A 23833-nucleotide genomic window follows, 5' to 3' on the forward strand; every position below is an offset into this window, starting at 1 on the left:
CTAATGTGGCCATACCTTTCCTGTTTCTCAGCTCCACACATAAGGACTCAGTAGACAAGCCCTCTAATCTGTCCTGCCTGAGCACTGCTGTAATATTTTCCCTAACAAGCAATGCTACTCCCCCACCTTTCATTCCTTTGCCTCGATCACATCTGAAACATCTGAACCCTGGAATATTAAGCTGCCAGTCCTGCCCCTCCTGTAGCCAAGTTTCACTAATTGTTATAACGTCATAATTGATGTTGGGGAAGTCCAGAACGAGGGGTCACAGTTTAAGGATAAAGGGGAAGCCTTTTAGGACCGAGATGAGGAAAAACTTCTTCACACAGAGAGTGGTGAATCTGTGGAATTCTCTGCTGCAGGAAACAGTTGAGGCCAGTTCATTGGTTATATTTAAGAGGGAGTTAGATATGGCCATTGTGGCTAAAGGGATCAGGGGGTATGGAGAGAAGGCAGGTACAGGGTTCTGAGTTGGATGATCAGCCATGATCATACTGAATGGCGGTGCAGGCTTGAAGGGCCGAATGGCCTACTCCTGCACCTATTTTCTATGTTTCTAAATCAGAGAAATCCAAGAAAAGCCATCATACAAAAAAAAATTATGCCTCTTGAATTCCTCAGAAAGTTTACTTTGATAAAGGAGGATCTAAATCCAAGTTGAGGAATGATTTCTTGGAAAAGACAACACATGTTGGGTCCATGGGAGAACTATTTCCCATCCAGAGCGCAGCCCTGCCCCTATGCTGTGGGCTGAAGCAAAGAATGTGGATCTGATCCTGAATGCTTTCAGCCAAAGCAGGCAAGAAGAGGCGGGGGAAGGAGATTAGGCAACTTTCACAGCAAAACAACATCAAAGTAAAATCAGTGGTTAAGACAAAAAGGTCACATTGATGACCAAGCATCTAGGACTTGCTGTATGTTAATATATCAATAATATTGAAAGAGAGCAGAGAAAAATTACAAGGGTGTTGCCAGGACTTAGGGACCTGAGGTATAGGGGAAGATTGAAACGTTTAGGACTTTATTCTCTGGAGTATAGGAGAAAAAAGGGAGATTTAATAGAGGTATACAAAATTATGAGGGGTATAGCTAGGGTAAATGCAAGCAGGCCTTTTCCACTGAGGTTGGGTGAGAATAGAACCGGAGGTCATGGGTTAAGGGTGAAAAGTGCAATGTTTAAAGGGAACCTGAGATGGAACCCTAAATCGCCAGGAAATGGTTTCTGGGTTCTTTTGAGAGACTGTTCTCCACAGCTGTTCCCCCGATGGAGAGAGGCACCAGCGAGCCAGAGGAAGCTGATCTTGGCTGGCAGCCGCCTGCATTTGAGCAGTGTGGTGAAACGTTCCAGGGCGTTGTGATGGAGCATGATCTATCTGACTGTGCCACAGCAAGCTGGGTATCAGGCCTGGTGACCATAAGCTTGGTCAATTTAAAGATCATAGGTTAAAGGTGAAAAGGAGAAATATTTAAGGGGAACCTGAGGATGGGGAGGTGCAGAATGAGCTGTGGGCAGAAGGGCTGGTTGTGGGTTCAGTTTCGACATTTAAGAGAAGTTTGGATAAGTACATGGATGGGAGGGGTATGGAGGGCTATGGTCCAGGTGCAGGTTGAAGGGACTAGGCAGAACAATAGTTTAGCATGGACTAGATGGGCCAAAGGAACTTTTGCTGAGCTGTACTGTTCTATCACTATTATGTTGACAAACCATGGTTCTGAGCAGAAACAACCATGTAAGCGGCCTGCTCTTTGTGGATAATTGTGCATGTTAGATGCATCACAGTGCCAATTACCCATAGTCTCAGTGAGACTAAGGTTGATAATCCTGCCGGATTGTTTTGACATCTTGAAAAATAAAAGGTCAATTTCCAGGGGTCCTCTACAAGCCTGGCAAAGATTTTTAATCTCCCAGGGGGAGGGAGTTAGGTGAGTTACCGAAGACTAGAAGGTGACTAATGTTGAGCCCTTGTTTAAGAAAAATTGCAAGGACAAGCTGGGGTAATACAGGTCAGCAGGCTTCACATCAGTAGCAGGGGGGTTTGGAAAAGCAAGAACTGATTAGAGCTTGTCTGGGGGGGGGGATAATTTTATGGTGATTGGAGTAGAGTACAGTGGAGGGGAATCAGAACAAAGTTTATTTACACAGAGAATGGTTAGTGCGTGGAACGCCCTGCCAGTGTTGGTGTTGAGCCAGATACATTAGGGACATTTAAGAGACCCTTGGACAGGCACATTGGTTATAGAAAAATGGGGAGTAATATTCCATGATAGGCTGAGGGAGTTAGGGATATTCTCTTTGGAGAGGAGGAGGATGAGAGGTGACTTGTTAGACATGTTCAAGATGATAAGAGGCTTAGGGACTTTTCTCCCCCAGGGCAGAAATGACTAATACGAGAGTGCATGATTTTAAAATGTTTGGAGGAAAGTATAATGGTGGGGGGGGGGGGGAATGCCAAAGTGAGTTGTTTTATACAGAGAGTTGTAAATTAATGCAACACTCTGTCAGGGCTGATGGTAGAGGCAGATATATTAGGGTCATTTAAGAAACACTTAGATAGACACATGGATGATAGAGAAATGGAGGGCTATGTAGGAGGGAAGGGTTTGATTGATCTTAGAGTATGTTAAAAATGCAGCTTAACATTTTGGGCCGAAGGGCCTGTACTATGTTGTAATGTTCAATGCTCCAGTCATGGAAAATCATGTCTCGCAAATTTGGTTGAGTTTTTTTTTTGAAGAGGTGAACAATAGGATTGACGAGAGCAAGGAGGTAGATGGTGGTTTCATGGACTTCAGCAAGGCTTTAGAAACATCCCACATGGTAGAGTGGTTGGGAGGTGAGATCACAGGAGATCTGCGCTAAGCCAGCCAAATGGACACAAAACTGGTTTGGTAGGATTCATTGGGAAGTAATGCAAGGTTCGTTTCTAGATTGAGGGCCCGTGGCCAATTGTGTGCTGGGGAGATTAGTGCTGAGCTCTTTACTGTTTGTTAAGTATTTGTTATGTATATTATACATTTAATGTGTATTTAAGGTGAGGGGGGTAAAGTTTAACAGAGATGTGGGGGGCATATTTGTTTACATAGAGAGAGGTAGGTGCGCGCAATGGGCTGCCGGGAGCAGTGGTGGAAGCAGAGACAACAGTGACATTTTAGGTGGGCACATGAATATCAGGGATATGTATCTGTGCGAGAAGAGGAGATTTAGTTTACTTTGCATTGTGTTTGATGCAGACATTGTGGGCTAAAGGACCTATCCTGTGCTGTGCTGTGCTGTTCTACGTTCCATGAATAGGCCATTAGCACCCCCCCCACCGCTAAGCCTGCATCACCTTTCAATATGACCTTGGCTGATCTATGTTGGCCTCACCTCCTCTTCTATGCCAGTTCCCCATTTCCTTGGTCTTTCAAACATTTAATCTACCTCACCTTTAAGAACTACAACTTCCTGGGCTGGAGAGTTTCAGAGATCTATCGACATCTGTGAAGGGTATTTTCTGTTTAGCTCCACTTTTAAATGACTGGCCCCTGACCTTGAGACTCAAGTGAAAGCATCTCAGTTTCTACTCATTCTGATCATCCAACAATTCTGAAAGAATGGGTTAAAGCTAAGGGTGCTGTAACCATCACTACCACTGATGGGATCATCAGACAATCAGGAACAAAGCCGACAGCTGGAAGAAGTAAAGAGGACAGGGAAGGCGGCAATGAGCCAGAGTAGCCATTCCAGCTGTTCCATGACCTTGGGACAATATGGGAACTATCAACTCATCAGGAAATAGTTTATGGGTTCGCTAGACGGACTGCTCTCCACAGCTGTTCCTCCAATGGACAGAGGCACCAGTGAGCCAAAGGAAGCTGATCTTGGCTCACAACAACCCGCATTTGAGCAGCACTTGGGAGTGTGGTGAAACGTTCCCAGGAGCATGATCCGACTGCGCTACAGCACACTGGGTATCAGCCCAGGTGAGTACAGGCTTGGTAAAACGAGAGGTCATAGGTTAAAAGTGAAAGGTGAAATATTTAAGTGGAACCTGAGGGAAACGTCTTCACTCAGTGGGTGGTGAGTGTATGGAACGAGCTGCGAGTGGAAGTGGTGGATGTGGGTTTGATTGCAGCATTAAAGAGGAATTTGGAAAAGTAATGGATGGGAGGGTATGAAGGGCTCTGGTCTGGGTGTGGGTGGATGGGACTAGGCAGAATAGTAGTTCAGCATGGACTAGATGGGCTGAAGGGCCCATATCTGTTCTGTAGTGGTCCAGTGCTCCACGACTCTATGACAAGTTTAAAGGTCAAAATGGAATAAGAAGTTTTAGAGGGACATGCTGGGCTTTTTACCTAGACATCTGAACTTAAGCCTACCGCTAGTGAAATAGAGAAGGTCACTAACACATGGGAGTGGGCTCCAGCCCTTTAACCCTTTAACCATGCAAGGTCTCTCCCTCCAGTTCTGGACATTTATATCCAACTCTTATGGTGACCATAATTTCTGGAATTCTTTATGTGATAAGATCCCTCCCCATATAAGATACTCAACTGACAACCCCTGGGTGGTTCCAGAGGCATGTAAAATACCCAAGCACCAGCAGATACTGCCACTGATATCTTGTAAACACTTCTACCTTATTTACTCCTCCTTTGACTAAGCTTTGAGTAACAGGTATTATTATTTCCTTGGTGAATAGTTCTGTTTGACCATTACTTAAGCTGTTATACTATACAAATATCTGTTGATGTATGGGAGATTTTTGAAAATCTCCATAATAGTCTTGAGAAATAGATGATTTACGCAATCTTCCTTCCCTTCTTTAGCACTCGACTTCCAGACATGCCTTGTGTAACATTGTAGAGAGTGATCCTTTCAACTGATGGCATCACACATGAACACAGGGCTTTGAGGAATCAGGCACCGCCCAGCACATATGCGAAAGGAGGACAAGAGAGGGGAGAATTGGTGGCCTCAGTGTGCTCACCAGATTGACACAACCTTTGTAGATATTGAATTACTGGGCACACATCCCTAAACGTCTCCTCTCCACCACTGAGGAAATATTGAAGGATTTGTTTGGAACCTGAAATAACTCAGATATTTTGCTCCCCTATTGTCTCTCCATTACAACTTCTTGCTCTTATTGGAGACATAAAAGATGCTGGTATCCGGAGCAACAAAAAACTGCTGGAAGAATCCATGGAGGGAAATGGACAGTTGATGTTTCACCTTGGACTCTTTACCTTCTTCATTCCAGATGAAGGGTCTCCACCGAAAATGTAGACTGTCCATTTCCTTCCACAGATGCTGCCTGACACAATGAGTTTCTCAACAGGGTTTTTTTTAAATTTTTGTTGGAAATTGATTTAGTTACAGAAACAGGCCAGAAGAGCAACACCTTCTCTGGAAGTTTCTCTCCAACTGCATGCACAGCAAGGGTTAACAGACACTTCCACCAGAGCGGATCAGAGTAACCCTGGCTGGCTTCTCTCTGCACAAGACCCTTAGACTAGTTGACGGGGTTGAGTTTAATTTACACAGTAAAGAACACAGTTTCACAGTGGGGCACCTAGCAGAGCCATTGCTTCATGGCTCTATTGACTTGGGATTGATCCTGGCTTCTACTGCTGTCTGTGTAGAGTTTACACATGCTCCAAGTGATTCTCACTGGGTGCTCCAATCTCCTCCAATCAAGAGTTAGTTGGTATTGTTAACTAAATTACATTTGTATGTAGGTGACTGATAGAATCTGGGAATGTTGAGAAAATAAAAATGGATTAACGCAAATTGGTGCTTAATGGCTGACCTAAACCAAAAGGCTTGTTTCTGCACTCTATGAGTCCGTACGACTCCAAGTAGAGCTAAACGAGGTAAACAGGATGAAAGAAAAACGTAGGAGGGAAAGGTTGGATTGATCTTGGAGTAGATTGACATCGTTGGCCAACCAGCTTGCACTAGTATGGAAACACCAATGATCTGGAATGGAAAAGCTTTCATAAGGTAGTGGATAAAGCCCAGTGCATCATGGGTACCCTGGTCACATGTTTTATAAGTGGACGATACTCGCCTTTAAACAAAGCTAAGCAAAACACAGAACAATAAAAAGGTCATCGTGTGTTTCGTCAGATGCTTTCTGAAGGAGGAGGAAAATGGCTTGAAAACACACCACACACTTTATATAAATTTCTCAACATTTTCTTCTGATGCGGTAGGCCACTCAGCCCTTTCAGTACATGCCAGGCCTCAAACCAATCCCACTTCCTTCCCTGCAAAATATTCTTTCCCCCACTTAAGTGCCTCACCCAGTCAAAGAAAAGATGGAATGTTATTAGAGGCTTCCTGTTTACAAGTGGAGATTTCATTGTGTCATCATCCTCCACTAACCATTTACTATTTTAGAATTAATAAACTTGACCTTAGCAATACTGGAAAATGTTCATACTACATTTTAAAGTAACCCAATGATTTCCTTTTTGGTTTATGGAAGCCTGGAAACTATTTACTTGTTGATAATTTGTAGCACTGTATATCTTACTAACATTCCAGAAGGAGCAAAGGTGGTCATTCCAAATCTCCAGGCTATAGATCTGCTTGCGGATTGATAGTGGAAAGCAACACAAGCTAAACAACACACATCAAAGTTGCTGGTGAACGCAGAAGGCCAGGCAGCATCTGTAGAAAGCGGTGCAGTCGACGTTTCAGGCCGAGACCCTTCGTCAGGACTAACTGAAGGAAGAGTGAGTAAGGGATATGAAAGTTGGAGGGGGAGGGGGAGATCCAAAATGATAGGAGAAGATAGGAGGGGGAGGGATGGAGCCAAGAGCTGGACAGGTGATTGGCAAAAGGGGATACGAGAGGATTATGGGACAGGAGGTCCGGGAAGAAAGACAAGGGGGGGGGGGACCCAGAAGATGGGCAAGAGGTATATTCAGAGGGACAGAGGGAGAAAAAAGAGAGTGAGAGAAAGAATGTGTGCATAAAAATAAGTAACAGATGGGATACGAGGGGGAGGTGGGGCCTTAGCGGAAGTTAGAGAAGTCGATGTTCATGCCATCAGGTTGGAGGCTACCCAGACGGAATATAAGGTGTTGTTCCTCCAACCTGAGTGTGGCTTCATCTTTACAGTAGAGGAGGCCGTGGATGGACATGTCAGAATGGGAATGGGATGTGGAATTAAAATGTGTGGCCACTGGGAGATCCTGCTTTCTCTGGCGGACAGAGCGTAGATGTTCAGCAAAGCGGTCTCCCAGTCTGCGTCGGGTCTCGCCAATATATAAAAGGCCACATCGGGAGCACCAGATGCAGTATATCACCCCAGCCCACTCACAGGTGAAGTGTTGCCTCACCTGGAAGGACTGTTTGGGGCCCTGAATGGTGGTAAGGGAGGAAGTGTAAGGGCATGTGTAGCACTTGTTCCGCTTACGTGGATAAGTGCCAGGAGGGAGATCAGTGGGGAGGGATGGGGGGGACGAATGGACAAGGGAGTTGTGTAGGGAGCGATCCCTGTGGAATGCAGAGAGAGAGGGGGAGGGAAAGATGTGCTTAGTGGTGGGATCCCGTTGGAGGTGGCGGAAGTTACGGAGAATATGTTGGACCTGGAGGCTGGTGGGGTGGTAGGTGAGGACCAGGGGAACCCTATTCCTAGTGGGGTAGCGGGAGGATGGAGTGAGAGCAGATGTACGTGAAATGGGGGAGATGCGTTTAAGAGCAGAGTTGATAGTGGAGGAAGGGAAGCCCCTTCCTTTAAAAAAGGAAGACATCTCCCTCGTCCTAGAATGAAAAGCCTCATCCTGAGAGCAGATGCGGCGGAGACGGAGGAATTGCGAGAAGGGGATGGAGTTTTTGCGAGAGACCGGGTGAGAAGAGGAATAGTCCAGATAGCTGTGAGAGTCAGTAGGTTTATAGTAGACATCAGTGGATAAGCTGTCTCCAGAGACAGAGACAGAAAGATCTAGAAAGGGGAGGGAGGTATCGGAAATGGACCAGGTAAACTTGAGGGCAGGGTGAAAGTTGGAGGCAAAGTTAATAAAGTCAATGAGTTCTGCATGCGTGCAGGAAGCAGCGCCAATGCAGTCATCGATGTAGCGAAGGAAAAGTGAGGGACAGATACCAGAATAGGCACGGAACATAGATTGTTCCACAAACCCAACAAAAAGGCAGGCATAGCTAGGACCCATACGGGTGCCCATAGCTACACCTTTAGTTTGGAGGAAGTGGGAGGAGCCAAAGGAGAAATTATTAAGAGTAAGGACTAATTCCGCTAGACGGAGCAGAGTGGTGGTAGAGGGGAACTGATTAGGTCTGGAATCCAAAAAGAAGCGTAGAGCTTTGAGACCTTCCTGATGGGGGATGGAAGTATATAAGGACTGGACATCCATGGTGAAAATAAAGCGGTGGGGGCCAGGGAACTTAAAATCATCGAAAAGTTTAAGAGCGTGAGAAGTGTCACGAACATAGGTCGGAAGGGATTGAACAAGGGGTGATAAAACAGTGTAGAGGTATGCAGAGATGAGTTCGGTGGGGCAGGAGCACGCTGAGACAATAGGTCGGCCAGGACAGGCAGGTTTGTGGATCTTGGGTAGGAGGTAGAAACGGGAAGTGCGGGGTGTGGGAACTATAAGGTTGGTAGCAGTGGATGGGAGATCCCCTGAGCGGATAAAGTCGGTGATGGTGTGGGAGACAATGGCCTGGTGCTCCTCAGTGGGGTCACGATCGAGGGGTAAATAAGAAGAGGTATCCGCGAGTTGTCGCTGTGCCTCGGCAAGGTAGAGGTCAGTACGCCAGCCTACAACAGCACCCCCCTTATCAGCGGGTTTAATAATAAGGTTAGGATTAGTGCGGAGGGAGTAGAGAGCAGAGCGTTCGGAAGGGGTGAGGTTGGAATGGAAACAAAGTGCGGTGAAGTCGAGACGGTTGATGTCCCGTCGGCAATTAGCGATAAAGAGATCCAGAGCAGGCAGAAGACCAGAGCCGGGTGTCCATGAAGAAGAGGAGGGTTGAAGACGGGAGAAGGGGTCATCGGTGGGGGTGGAAGAGTCCTTGCCGAAGAAATAGGCTCAGAGACGGAGACGGAGACAGGCTAAACAGTTGTCTGATCAGAGTCTCATTCAAACACTTTCCCTCCAAAGGCTAAAGTTGTCAAACACACTTGGAAGCCACTACTTACATCACGTCCAGGGTCCCCAGGTTCACCATCATCGCCTTTGGGACCGGGGTAACCTTCTGTTCCCTGAGAGAGAGAGAGCACGAGGGAAAGAGAGCGAGAGAAGTGTGAGTCAGAAGAGGGGCTGTTTCAATCTCTGCTGCTCTTGAGTCAGAATCGTACTCTATTTTTAAGGAAACATGATGAACAACTCATGTGCAGAAAGAAACTAAGAGACTAATTTATCTTCTGGATATCATGGTTTTAAAACTCAGGCATTGTGCTTTCGGCTTCTCAGACAGTTTGTTATCACTGCCATTCATTCTGTGGGGGAGGGGAACGGGTGTCAGGTTCCAATTCGAGCTTGCAAATTCTTTGCTTTTGGACAACTCTAGCTTCTGTAGATGAACTAAGCCCCAATTTACTCTTTTACCAGGGTGTAAATGATCTCCTGACACCAGTTTAAAGAAAATTAACAGTCCTCTCTTGTACCCAGTCAACTAATGCCACTCAAACATAACCTGGCCATGATCAGGAAGGAACTTGATCTTACACTTCCTACATGAGTACATTTCTAAAGAAGTGATGCAAATCTCTCTTCTCCCTTCTTTCCTTCCTCTTTACTTCCCCTTCCTTCCTCCTTCCTTCCCCCTCCCCTCCATTCCTCTCTCCTGTCTTCCCTTCCCATTTCCCTCTCTCTATCTCCTGCCCTCTCCTCCATCCTGCAATGAAACAAGTTGCTCTTGTTGCTGGTTGCTCCTTCCACAGGACCTGCACCTCATTTTAGTGTGTGGCTACCATATCTCTTGCGTTCAAGCACAGGGAACACTCATCTTGATCGTCCCACAGCCCTGCTATAACAGGCACCTCATGCTCATCCAAGTCACTCATGTTACCCTCTGCCAGGAATTGCTTTTCACTTCTCACTTTGCCAGCATTTACATGATGAACTATCGTGCAGAAACAACTCATCTCTTAATATTAGGATGAGGCACTCATCTTCAAAAGAACGGCATTAGATTATCGAACCCACCTCATGCTCCTTCAATGAACAGATCACTTGGGAATGGTATAAGGGTACCTGGCCTCTTGAAAGTTCTTTGTTTGAAAAACCTTGAACTAAAGGTCAATATTATTTTTATTTGCAACGGTGCTCTCCTCTTTTTCAATGTATGGTATTGATGTACCAACCAACCCCTGGAAAAATGCTTTCCCAAGGCATCTTCAATCATCTTTTGAACTCTTTCACATATTCCTTTATCATCTTCCCAAGGAAAAGTCTTGGCTTTCTCTATTTTCCAAATTATATCCAGTCCAACAATACATGAGATCAAACCACAGTTCTCTTGGTGTACGAGTTTCTGATGTCTCGGCAAATTCCACTGTGGTATAAGGGGATGTAAGTTGCAAAGCAGGACAGCTACTCAAGTCTAGTTTTTTGTGATTAACTTGTAGATTCATGACCCAACAATCCGGATAATAGGAACCCCCAGCTTCCAATCAGAGATTAGATTTTAATTTATATTGAGTTCTATTGAATGGTAGAAACACAAAACTATTCAGCTCATTAAAATCTTCACTGAAATCCTTTCACACAAGCCGTCTGGTCTGACTCCGTGATTTGGCTCCCTCCCTGTACAGACAGTCCAAGGGTTATGACAGGGTTCTGTTCTTATGGACTAATCGTACTAACCTAACTTTTTCATAAGTCAGAAATGAACGGCAACAGTGTGTGGGAGAGGATCACAGAAACAGCTGTGATGGGAGAGCGAGCAGGCGCAGGAAGAGTGACCGCCAGCCGGCCTCACTGACTCAGCGTTCATCGCTTCCAGCTCAGTCCGGCTCCATCCAGCCCCTGATTGCTACAGCTCTGGGGGAAGGGAGTGGAGGGTGGCAAGAGAAGGGATGTGGAGATGTCCCATTCCTGCCCAGGGGTAGGAGCAGCAACTTACATTGGGTCCACGGAATCCTTGTATCCCTGGAATACCCTGTGGGAAAAGGAACAAAATGTTTATCAGATTTATCAATTTATAGTAACATACATCAGTGCAGAAGAGACAACGCAACCCAAGCTATTGGCTGGCCATCAGTCAAAAATTTCAAAATGTTCCATTTAAGCTGTATCATCATAAAGATTAGACTGAGCTCCCACAGCTTTCTGTGCTTCATGCACTATAGATCCATGACAGAGTGACTGGATGGGATCCCCTCCTATTTTTGGAGTGGCCGGGCTACGAAGCCAACTATGCCTGAACCAGTCTGGACTAGAGCCATGAGAGCAGTCTGAACTTTTTTAATCCACAAATAGATGTGAGCCTTATGCCTTCGGTTGGGATAGATCACTATGCTAGTTGATAAAATGTTTCTCTTTAAGACTGAAGATTATGGGTCTGTCCTGTCCAGAGACCCAAGGACACTCCAGTCTAGTGCTAAGAGAGTGCTACGCTACCAGTCTCTCGACAGCATGTAGGAAAATCCTCCACACAGCAACATCTTTGAAGGCGAGTCAATGTGTTCTCGTCAAACTGTCAGCAACATCACTGAAGCAAATTGCCTCAATATCACACTGCTGTTTTATGAGATCTTGCCGTGGAGAATTTAGTCTCTGATTTTGTTTTCTCACAACCTACCGCATAGTGGTTTTGAACATTGCGGGTCCGGTGTTAAACCAGCCGGCTATCTCTGTATGAAAGCCTCTGACTGTATTCTTGATAAGGACAAATTGAAGGCGGCTGAAAGGCAATAAGCAATTGATCAAAAGGAGGACTCAATACTTACGGGTAATCCTGGTGGGCCCCCGGAGCCATTCCCTGGGCTTCCAGGTTCTCCCTGAAGGAAAAGATAAAGACAGTTATCCAAATGAAAAGGTAGAAGTTCTAATATGTTAAAAAATAAAAGAGGAGGAGCAGGCTATTCAGCTCACTATCATCTTCCTAGCGTCTCCCATCCCATTAATCTCTTTGATAGTGTAGTGAAGAGGACAACCCCTGACTATCATATACATCTTCTTTGTGCCCAGTCCTGTTAGGTTCCATCAAGATCTCATCTCATGCTTCTAAACTCCAGCAACTACAGACCCAATTACTGCAATCTCTCCTCATAATCCAGCCCTACGACCCCAGGTGAACCTTCGTTACTTTCCCTTCACCGTCAGAACGTCTTTCCTAAGATAGGGAGATCAAAACCACGAAACAGCAGATGGGAGCCTCGTCAGCCACATTTGCTCAGAGACCAGGTTTTTTGACCTGTTTGAAACACAGAAACACTCAGTCCATTAAAAGTCTTCACTAAAATGCTTTCCACATGAACCATTTTGTCTCGTTTTGTATTTCCACTCACTCTCTAGGTCAGGGGTTCCCAACTCTTTTATGCCATGGATCTAGACCATTAAGCAAGGGGTCCATGGACCCCTAGTTACTTAAAAGTTCATGTTCTCGGAAATAATCTTGTCTAGAAATTGAATTGTAGGTATTTTTGGTGTGCTAAAACATTGTGTTTGCATTAAAAACAAACCAAGCTCCCAACAAAAGAACAAATCCCAAAATTGTCCCAATCTAAGTGGGAAATGGCAGTAGAGGATTTTATAGGTGACATGATAATACTGGAGAGGTTGCAGAGGAGACTGGGATAGAGCAGTTCAGTTATGAGGAGGGTCTGGAGAAGCTAGGTCTGTTCTCCCTGGAACAGAGGTGGTTAAGAGGGGACATAACTAAGGTTATCTAAAATCATGAGTGATTAGACAGGGCAGACTACAGAAAACTTTTCCCCATATCAGAGGGAGATAAAACTACAGGACATAGATTTAGGGTAAGGGGGAAGAGATTTAGAGGAGGACCTTCTTCACCAGAGAGTATGGAGTACCTGGAATACACTACCCGAGAAAGAAGCTGAAGCTGGGTTGCTGACAGTATTGACAAAAATGTCTAGACGAGCATTTGAATCCTCTATGTATAGGAGTTGATGACTGGGAGATCGGATTAATACAGAGGGGTGCCCATTGGGTTGTGAGGACAAGTCAAGACAAACTATCTGTTTCCACACTGATTCTCCGACTCTGGGGATGGAGCTCATACTGTTCCCCAATGTGTCAGGTTGAGTACTTTCCTTTCTGTCAGCCTTTGGTGACCATTTTGACGAATGAGGGATACAGGCCAAGCGTTAGACAACAGGGATGAGTGTACAGCACGGGCAAGGGGGACAAGGGGGAATGAAAGAACCTGTTTCAGTTCTATACTTTTCCAAGAGTCTATAATTTCATCAGCAATCTAATAACTTCCCTGGTTAATTTCCCAGGCTAATAAAAGGGGGCCTAATTTTAATGTGATTGGAGAAGAGAATGGGGTAATGTCAGAGGCAAGTTTTTTTTAAACACAGAGGCAGGGAGTGTGAGGAACATCTTGCCAGGGGTGATGGTAGAGGCAGATACATTAGGGGCATTTAATAAACTCTTAGATAGGCACGTGGCCAAATGGTTAAGGCATTGGACTAGCAACCTGAAGGTTGTGAGTTCGAGCCCCAGCCGAGGCAACGTGTTGTGTCCTTGAGCAAGGCACTTAATTACACATTGCTCTGCGACGACACTGGTGCCCTTCCCTTGGACAACATTGGTGTCGTGGAGGGGGGAGACTTGCAGCATGGGCAACTGTTGGTCTTCCATACAACCTTGCTCAGGCCTGTGCCCTGGAGAGTGAAGACTTTCCAGGCGCAGATCCATGGTCTCGCAAGACTAACGGATGCCTTATAAGATAGGCACATGGATGATAGAAAAATTGAAAGCTATGTAGGAGGGAAGGGTTTGATTGATCTTAGAATAGGTTAAAAGGTCAGCACCTGTATTGTCCTGTTCTGTGTTCTGATTTCTACGTCAACTCACAAGTCATCAGCTTCAGAACTAACTGCATTGGAATATGAAATCCTGGCTTCTTGATTGCCAGCCCAGTTAGTTAGGACCATAGCCTTCTGCCCAACCGTCCCTCTAGTGGCGTGATCATGTGCTCCAGGTTCCCATTAACTGAAGGGAAGACCAGGGTTTGTTCAATGTCTCCCCTCCCCAGTTCATACAGGTGTGTCGCAGTTCCCCAGTTGTACAATTCCCAGGAGTAGAAGTGCGAGGAGAATCTGCAGCTGATTTGCCTGGAAAGAGAGCTGTGCAAGAAAGCCTGCATCCAAGGTGTTCCTGAGCTAAGGAATTCAGTCTTCACCTCTGTTAGAGCAGCTCTAGAGGACAAAGTCACTTCCTGCTCAATCCCACTCCACACGATTCCCCACCCTGCTATAACACTACCCGGGGCTCACTACTGATATCAACTAGTTTGTTTGGAACTGTTCCTCTGGATCACTAATGGAGTTAAATTTCTGCTATAATTATTGTGTTGATGGCCATTAACAAAACTTGTGCATCGATGATAACTCCAGGCTACATTATACACTCCTTTACAGGAATTGCTTTAATCTCGGGGAAAGTTAGCAGACCTGTCACACATCTTCTGAGAATACATGAAAGGCTGCGCTGATTTTATTTTTATTTGTCCCTGCTATCGTCTGATTAACTGGACTCTGAAATTTGCACTCGTTCCCCAATCACTCTTTATTTACCTGCGACCCAGGAGAACACTTCTACCTGCTCCACCCAAATATCTCTCCAGTCCCCTTCCCTTCCTTTCACTCGGAGGTTCCCTGTCGGACAGTAGCCCTCTGATGTGGTCTGTGAAGAGACCACACATTCTTCCTGTGTTACCCATGGGATTTCTCTTTTCCACCCATGTTTCAAAGGTGTGCATGTTGGTTGGTTAACTGTCTGATATAAATTGCCCCTAACGTAGTTAAGGGGTAGAATTTGGGAAGAAGTGCTGGGAATATCAGGAGAGTTACAAAACAGGGATGAGTGTAATTGGATGTTTGATGGTTGTTGGAAGCTTGGTGGTCTGAAGGGCCTGTTTCCATGCTGGATGTCTCCATGATTCTATGAAAACATCAGTGTCTACTCTTCCATCTTAACTAAAGACCCTTCCCACGTGATTTCAAACCCTTGCGGATTCCTGCTTTCTCCCGTTTACCTAGACCCAAGAGCTTGATAGAGTGGACTAAAAACATAATGGACTTGGCTACATTGCAGAGCAGAAAGTTGAGTGCTGGAATTCATAGCACAGCTCCAGCAACACTTACAAACTTCAACGTCACCCACGACAAAGCTGCTTAGAAATTGCCACGTCGCACCCACTTTAAACAATCCTTGTTGGTGCCTGAGGTTGAGTCAGTGGTAAGGAATGTGAATGCAATGTTACCACTCATTTCAAGAGGACTAGAATCAAAAGGCAAAGATGAAAAATTGAGGCTTCATAAGGCATTTTTTAGCATTGTGACCAGCTTTGGGACACCCATCTAAGAAAGAATGTGCTGGCTTTGGAGAGGGTCCAGAGGAGGTTTGCAAGAATGATCCCGGCAATTAAAGAGTTAATGCATGAGGAGCATTTGAGGAGCGCTCTGGGCCTGTACTCACTAAAGGGGGCTCTCATTGAAACATCAAATATTGAAAGGCCGAGGCAGAGTTGATGTAGAAAGAATGCTTCCTATGGTGGCGGGTGGGGGGAGTCTAGGACCAGAGGGCACAGCCTCAGAATAGAAAGATGTCCCTTTAGAACAGAGGTGAGGAGAAATTTCTTTAGTCAGAGAGTGGTGAATCTGTGGTATTCATTGCCACAGGCAGCTGTGGAGGCTAAGTCATTGGGTATATTTAAAGCCGAGGTTGATAGATTCTTGATTAGTAAGAGTGTCAAAGGTTACAGAGAGAAGACAGGAGAATGGTGTTGAGAGGGATAATAAATCAGACATAATAGAATGGTGGAGCAGACTTGATAGGCCAAATGGCCAAATTCTGTTCCTATGTCTATGAAGCTGCAGTGTTTGCCACTACTTAAAGTACTGTAACAATTTCCCAAAGTATCTACAACACTGCTTCCCAAGCCTCCACCTTTAACAAGTTGGTGAGCCTAGTGTACAACTTGCAAATTCTACTGCAAGCTACAAAGCTGCCATACTGGGGATGGAGCCCAATTCGTTTATCACCATTGGGAGCATAACCTGTAACGCACTGCCCAACAACATTGGGGCAGCTCCATCCTGGCACAGACAGCAGTCATCCAGGAGGAAACCCCACCCAGATGGGCAGTACGTGTTACCAAATCGCAGGGATGGATAAGACAGTTCTTCATGGCCGTACCCACTGTGTTACTCAAGATGTTCAGAGGGAATATTAATTCAGCTTCAGTTAACTTGGGTTTTCTCTTTCTCCCCAGTCCTAATGCGTATGAATGCACTTTGCCATTTCTGTCTCCGTTCTTACCATTTCTCCCATTGGGCCTGCATCTCCGGGATATCCCTTTGGACCTCTTGGTCCCCTGTTTCCCTGCAGGGTTTACAAAGCATCAGTTAGTCCTTTAATTCAACATTCAGTCCTTTAGTTACATATTCAGAACTGAACAACCAATACATAAAGGGAAGTGTAGATGAGGTTCCGTTAATTGCATTACACTGGACAACAATGATTTTTCTTCCTGAATACTTTGGGATGTACCTTGTGGACTTTGGGCTGCTGATCATAAAAATCACCATGAAATTTCCCTATCATGCACCATTTGTTTGAAATCACCTAAATTTGTTATTTCAATTAATAATTCAACCAAGAATAACTGATGCTAAGATCAAGGAAGGCAGTCTTGTTGGTCCACAAATCAAAAGATTATCAATGTCAGGCAACTCAGAGAACTTCTAGTGGGACTGGAGAAAATCACAAGGAAGGCACTCAGGGATGTTATTGAAATTTTTCCTGGCAACTACAGAACATCAAACTAGTTGCAGCTGGTTGACAACATGCTTCAAGCGTACGAAACAATGAGGTGCAACATGTCACTAAAGATTCATTTTCTGCATTCTCATTTAGGCAACTTCCCTGCAAATCCTGGCGCTGTCAGTGACAAGCATGGTGAAAGGTTTCACCAGGACATTACTGTCATGGAGAAATGGTATCAGGGCAATTGGAATCCTTCAATGCTGGCTGATTATTGCTAGACACTTAAGTGAGAGGCCTCAAACACTGAGTACAAATGAAAATCATTCAACAAAACATTTTCAGCTTAGTTGAACTATTGCAAAGCATCAGCACCGTTATGCAATTAAACACATTATATCCAATAAAAGTTCATTCCTTGTTTCTCCAGATTCCTGCGTGATACAAGTAGTCTGAAAATATGTTTGCATTCAGCTTCAAGCGGTCTATCATAAACAAAAAGAAATTCTGAGGAAGCAACACTTTGAAAAAACATTGCCCAGCATTATTGAAGAAATAATTCAGTTCGGACTAAATAAACCAGCCATTGTTCATAATGTATATTCATTCGGGGAACTTGGCAATTTCCACATTCCCAAATATAGTTCAGCCAATGAGGAGGGTGTTGTAAGTCCATTTTCTCATGGAAACAAGTGTTACCATCTCCATTCTGTCTCAGATGACTGGCACAAAAAAAAACAACTCCTCTCCTCCCTACTAAAATGAAGTGACTTATCTTTGGGAGACGAGAGCACAGGCCAATGTTGACCACATTGTTCGACACATTCCCGAAAAGTCAATAAAGGATAATGGCAGTGCTAGATAAGATGTGGTCTGGGTTTACAGAGCAAAACTGGCCTAGCATTGCAGTCATTCTCAGGGGCTGGGTAGGGGAGATGGGTGTTGGCTGTAGAGTAGTGTAACACAGTCAGGGTACAGAGAGTAAAGCCTATCAGAAAAACCACCGCCTCGATCAATGCTGGCATTAAGTAATCACAGTACACAGTACATACCTCTCTTCCTGGAGGTCCCATGTCTCCTTTAAATCCCCTGGGCCCAGGACGGCCAGGCTCCCCCTGAGGCAAAAGAAAGCAGAGTGCTCATGGGTGACTGCAAAGCAAAGCAGGCAAGGCATATAGGAAGTACACCATCACCATAAATCTTCACTCCCTCTGCCATCAGCAAGTTGGCAACTCCACTTTGACAGCAACGCCAGTGACTAGATGACACGTACGTGGGAACCAGGTCACAGCTCAAACATATGTTACTGTTTCTTGGGTCAGAATCTTGCAACTTATCACATAGAATGTAGCCATTCAGGAACTCAGTCTGCTCAAGGATAGTTAGAGAGGGGCAAAAATTTACCATCTATTAAAAGAAATGGCATAGCTAGTATTATCGCTGTCAACTAATAGGGAATTTCCGCTATTAAGGCTAATTAAAATGTCTTGGATGATCTCCCTCAGATATTTCCAGGCAGACCTGAGGTTGCCTGTATACCAGCACTGGTAATGTCTCTTAAACATTGAAGATCAAACTGCCAAAATGTTAGACACAAGAAGCTCGTAAGTAGCAAATTTGAGGGTAGCTAGGTTTGCGGAATCCAGATGGCAGACAGAAGAATAATGTGAGACTGTGGATGAAGGAAAGCTCAGGGACTAACTCAGCACCAGGTCAGTGGAGTGTCAAGTAGAAGGTCTTCCGATGATGTTCAGTATGTACATCCCAGAATCACTGTTCTTAGTTTGAAGTTCATATGAAGGAGCTTGCGATCCCCAAAATGAACCGAAGAGGAGATGGCACTGCTGCGTCTTGCCCTTACTTATTACTTGGAGTTAAACGATGGATCTTATACGCCACTGCTAATCACACTGCTCCAACACTTGGCAAACATCGGACGAATTTACTCATGCATCCGGTGTTGCATCTGGTCTGTGTTATGCTGTTGCTAATTCCAGATTTGCTGGGTTACCATGGTTTCTGATCTTTAATAGTTCACCAAACTGCAAGTCTGTTTAAAATATATAGTATTCTAACATTATTGAGCCCCATATGGTACACTAAACACTCAGAGCAGAAACTGATTATGGCAACGGACTTCATATAAAATGTGTGCCAAGGAAACTCTACCAGCCCTGTCTGAGCCTTTTCTAATACTGGCCCTCACCTAGGGGAGCAGCTGATGCCCGCAGCTCTTTTGCAGGACCACATTCTCTATGACCTTCAGTGCTGACATGGCTAGCAGAGGTCCTCAAGAGTACAGTACTATTGAAATGCACACACAGGCCACTCCTAGCTCTATATGACGCTTTGCTGAAGAAATTTATTTCCATTTTAGGTAGCAGTTGCTTGCAAAGGGCTCACCCGAACTAGAGGTTTAATGAGGAAGGCCCAGCCCACGTCCTTTCTTCAGGCAATGTTAGACCCCACCACTAACAAAGAGTTTGACCCTGTTTATCAGCTTCTTTGAGGGATTCCAGACAAATTGTCCAGTTTCTGTTTGGGGTTGGACCCTGGTCAGACAGTGTCCAGGAAATACCAACGTTAAATTGGTCCCTCATTGTTGGGTCCAGACAACAACAACTTCCTTCCTCCACCTGATTCCACACTGTGGCACGGCAGCATTTTCTCCTGTTCTGGTTGCAGTTGTCCCCATAAGAGTCTGCTCCTAGTTTTCCAAGATCTCCAGAAATGAGATCCCCAGCAGTAGAGATTTTAATTTCCTGTGGTGATGGGAAATGGTTCAGCAGATGATTCATTTGCTGAATAGAAAATCATCTTGGAAGCATCAATGTCCAGGAATGGAGAAGTCTACAGAAAGTGAAGGATGTAGCCCAGTCCATCACAGTCCACCACCACCCTCCCCCCCCCACCCCATTACTGAGCATATTTACAAGGACTGTTGCCACAAGAAAACAGCATTTATCATCAAGGACACCCCCTATTACCATCAGGCAGGAGGTACAGGAGCCTTAGGTCCCACACCATCAGGTTCAGGAACAATTATTACCCTTCGAACCTCAGGCTCCTGAATCAGCATGGTTCAGTTCACTTTCCCCACTCTGAACTGATTCCACAACCTGCAGACCCACTTTCAAGAACTCTGCAACTCATGTTCACAGAAATATTATTTATTTTATCAATCAATCTTTATTTTTAATTTTATTTACACAATTTGTCTTCTTTTGCAGATCAGTTCTTTGGCAGTTTTTGTTTATGTACAGTTTTTCACAAATTCTATTGTGATTTGTTTTCCTGTAAATGCCTATAAGAAAATGAATCTCAGGGTAGCATTTGGCGAGGTAAGTATTTTGGTAATGAAGTTACTTTGAAATTGATTGACCCAGTACATGTTTCCGTGGAAGCAGTTGGCTTTATTAGCCAACATTCTGACTTTTGGTACCCAATGTGTGACATTGACGTTTCCCACTCAATAGTGATCTCCTAGGATAGGGGTTATTGAACATATGTTGGGGTCCAGGAGGTGGTCTTCACCATGGGACATCTTGGAATCTATGGACTTGCCATTGGAGGTGTAGACCCAGGGTGAGAGGTGTGGACCCCTGTAGGGCCTGTGAAGCATGTGGCCTGCTCGTTGTCTGTGGAGGACATCAGGATATACCCATCAAATGATGACGGGGGATGAGAGATGTGTGAAGGCCATCTACTGGATAGTTAGCCTCTATGTTGTCTGATAGAAGGGAGACTTCAAATGCACTGTCTGTCTCTAATGAATTATTACTACCTTCAGGGAAGTAGAACAGGAGCCTGAAGATGTAGGAACAGCATCTTCCCTTCCTCCTCCAGATTTACGAATGATCCATGAACATTACTGCATTGTTTTGCTCTCTTTTTACACTATTATTTTTATATTTTTGTGACTTATAGCAATTTTTGTTATGCATTGTTGTGGAAGAAATGTCACAACATACTGTATGTCAGAGATAGTAAACCTGATTCTGAGATTCCGAAACTCCAATTCTGAAAGGAGGTCTTAGATCTGACAAAGCACAAACATCACTTTCTTCCATCTGTTTTGAAATTAAGGAGTATCTTCAGCAGTTTTATAACAACTTCAATATTTGAACCAGATGTTATCCCTTTTGCCCTAAAGAAGCTTCATTTTGTGCCAAGTACTACATGAATGGGAGAGACAACCGTGGGTGAACTTGTGAGGAAACTTAAAGAAGTATTGCCTTCCACATTTCTCTTATTATCTGGATAACAGTGTGTGTAGAAGAATAATAGTTACTGTGAGCATGAGTCAGTTAACTGAGTTTCAGTGACTGGTCGAAAGGTGTTAACAATGCACTTACCGCTTCTCCAACAGCTCCAGGAGGTCCCTCGTGTCCTGGCTGACCCTCAGGCCCATCTTCACCCTAGGCGGGTAAAGAAGAACAATGCTTGACATTACTACAATTTGCACCCCCCTTCACCACCTGTTCCTTCCTCTGCTGTTCTTAGCTCCCGTGTTGTTTTGCCATGAAGCACAGCATTAGGTGGGATGGAAGAGCGCTCACATTATTCATGGAAAACCTACTTCCAATCATTCAGTGGAATGAGGCAGTAGAAGTTCAAAAAGACTAGGGAAGCTAACGTTGAGAATTTGACAGAGAGGATAATGGGTAAGGTCCTGAAATTCAATTGTGCACCACAACCACGTGCCATATCTTTGAAGGGTAGGAATCGATTGGCACATTCGCGTTGAGTGATGCAAAACCGCTCCTGAGTCCTGCGCACACATCGCATTCTTGCACTCAGGACCACCGTGCATGCAGCAGTGGGTCACACACATTGACGTTGCTGCTGGGGTGCTGAAGCTGGCCACTCCTCTGCACGGTGCCACCCTGGCACTTGCTATGCAGCACACACATAGTCCAGGGCCCTAGTGTTTCCCTGGGTGAATGAGCTCAGAACAATGAAAGACAACCATTAGGTTAGAGCTGGACTGTTTCACGGGCAACATTATTGTTATGTTTTGTAACTCTAAAAATTAATCAAAAGGAAAACACAAGAGCCAGTATACCTTTGGTCTACATCATTTCACTTCAGTGAGATGCTCACTTATGAGGTGGTGGTGTAATGACATTTGCCATTCACATACTTTTACGTATAACCCATAATGAATTGTGTAAACAACAAAGGATGCTTAAGCAAACGATATATCTGCAATATTACTCAAATATTACTGAAATATTAAATACACTACACTCCTCCCTGGTAGCTATAAACTTCAACTCAGCATAGTAAAGTTTAAATTGTCCCGAAGGTTTAATCTCTGCAGAGGATTTCTTACTCTTGTAGGATTATATCTTTCCTGTTAAAGTGGGAGGGTAGGGGATCACTCTGCTTGGCAGGTGAGGCTTGTGGCTGTGAAACAATAGCCAGTTCTGGGGCCCCTCCATGGTGGTTGTAGGAGTTGATCCTGGAACTGTAGGAAGTGGTTCTGACAGCTGAGGACACCTTTCTTCGGGGCATGTTAGCAACCCGAACAGAGCATGGCAAGCTGCTCGATCCGTTGATCTATCAGAGGCAACATTTGAAGCTTCGAGCCAATGCTTTCATTTTGACCATACCTAGATGACCAGCATATAGCTCGATATCCATCCACATAAGGGCAAGTTCATCCCAGTGCTGGTAAGAATTGGGGAGCTGGAACTTCTGATGCATATTTCAGTCATGTTGGGTGGCCTGAGACAGTGTGGGGTCTTTTCTAGTTTCTCTTTAGATCATCCCTACCCTAATAGGCAGACTTTCATTTTACGTCAAGAGGAGTGTTCTTTGTCGTAAAAATTTGAGCTATTTCCTTTTCCGGGGTAAACAGGACAATCCATCAGCATTTCCATGGCCAGCTGACCTCTTGAATTCAATCTTGTATTTATGCCCTCCCAGAAGCAGAACCCTCTCCGCATTTGTGCTGCTGCAGTTTGAGGGACACCCTTCTGTGGATTGAAAGTGGACACCAGTTGTTGATGATCAGCAATGAGGGTAAACGGTCTCTTATAAACTCCCACAGAAACATTTTACACCCCCAACCAGACTCAAGGCCTCTCTATCAATTTGTGCGTAATTTTTCTCTGCAGCAGTAAGGGAACGTGGTGCAAAGGCTATGGGCTGCTGACTTTCATCCCTCATGACCTGTGACATGACTGCACCAACATCATAAAGTAAGGCATCTCAGGCAAACTTCACCGGACGAGATGGATCATAATGCGAGTATAGTCTCTGACATCACCATTTCTTTTGCCTTTGTCTTTCCTTGTCCATTGCCATTTCTTCCCGATCTGTAGTAATGAGTTCAAGAGATGGGGCACAGTAGCAAAGTTTGTCAGGAACCTGTTATGGTCATTAACAAATCATAAAAAAGACACCTCCTTTGACCTTGTAGCATCCACCACTGCTTGAATTTTCTCAGCATATTTGTGTAATTCTTCTGCGTCAATGGTATGAGCACAGTAGGTGATGCTTGGTTTAAAGAATTCATACTTGTTGCATCATGTTCTGAGCCCATACTTTTCTAATCTTTTTAACCCCGTCTTGAAACTTTGGAGGTGTTGCTTATCATCCTCACTGGAAACAACGATGTGATCCAGGTAAGACTGAGTGCCTGGGCAGCCTTGCAGCACTTGTTCCCCAGCTTTCTGCCAGAATGCAGGTTCAGATGCTACTCCAAAAATAAACCAATTACTGTATAGTGACAACGACTTTGAGAGTGTTATTGGTGGGAAACACTTTGGACTCTCCTTCCATTTCCATTTGTAGGTAGTCCTCAATTAAGTCCACTTTGCTGAGGTGTTTTCCTCCAGAAACATTTGCAAAGATATCCTTTAACCTGGGCAGAAGGTATTGATCTATGTACAGTACTGGGTTAATGATGATC

At 44.7% G+C, this 23833-nt stretch overlaps 1 protein-coding gene across 1 annotated transcript in view; it reads right to left on the bottom strand.

The window, feature by feature from the left end:
• The window catches only part of col6a1 (collagen, type VI, alpha 1), a 95188-nt gene that overhangs the window by 29332 nt on the left and 42023 nt on the right, over positions 1-23833 (bottom strand). Inside the window, exons 20-25 of the mRNA XM_072261250.1 lie at positions 21270-21332; positions 17967-18029; positions 16471-16533; positions 11907-11957; positions 11081-11116; positions 9153-9215 (exon numbers count right to left, since the gene is read on the bottom strand). Of these exons, the coding sequence (XP_072117351.1) occupies positions 9153-9215; positions 11081-11116; positions 11907-11957; positions 16471-16533; positions 17967-18029; positions 21270-21332 (339 nt within the window). The remainder of the gene's footprint in view (positions 1-9152; positions 9216-11080; positions 11117-11906; positions 11958-16470; positions 16534-17966; positions 18030-21269; positions 21333-23833) is intronic.

This window comes from Mobula birostris, chromosome 6 (genome assembly GCF_030028105.1).
Source record: "Mobula birostris isolate sMobBir1 chromosome 6, sMobBir1.hap1, whole genome shotgun sequence".
Taxonomy (NCBI): domain Eukaryota; kingdom Metazoa; phylum Chordata; class Chondrichthyes; order Myliobatiformes; family Myliobatidae; genus Mobula; species Mobula birostris.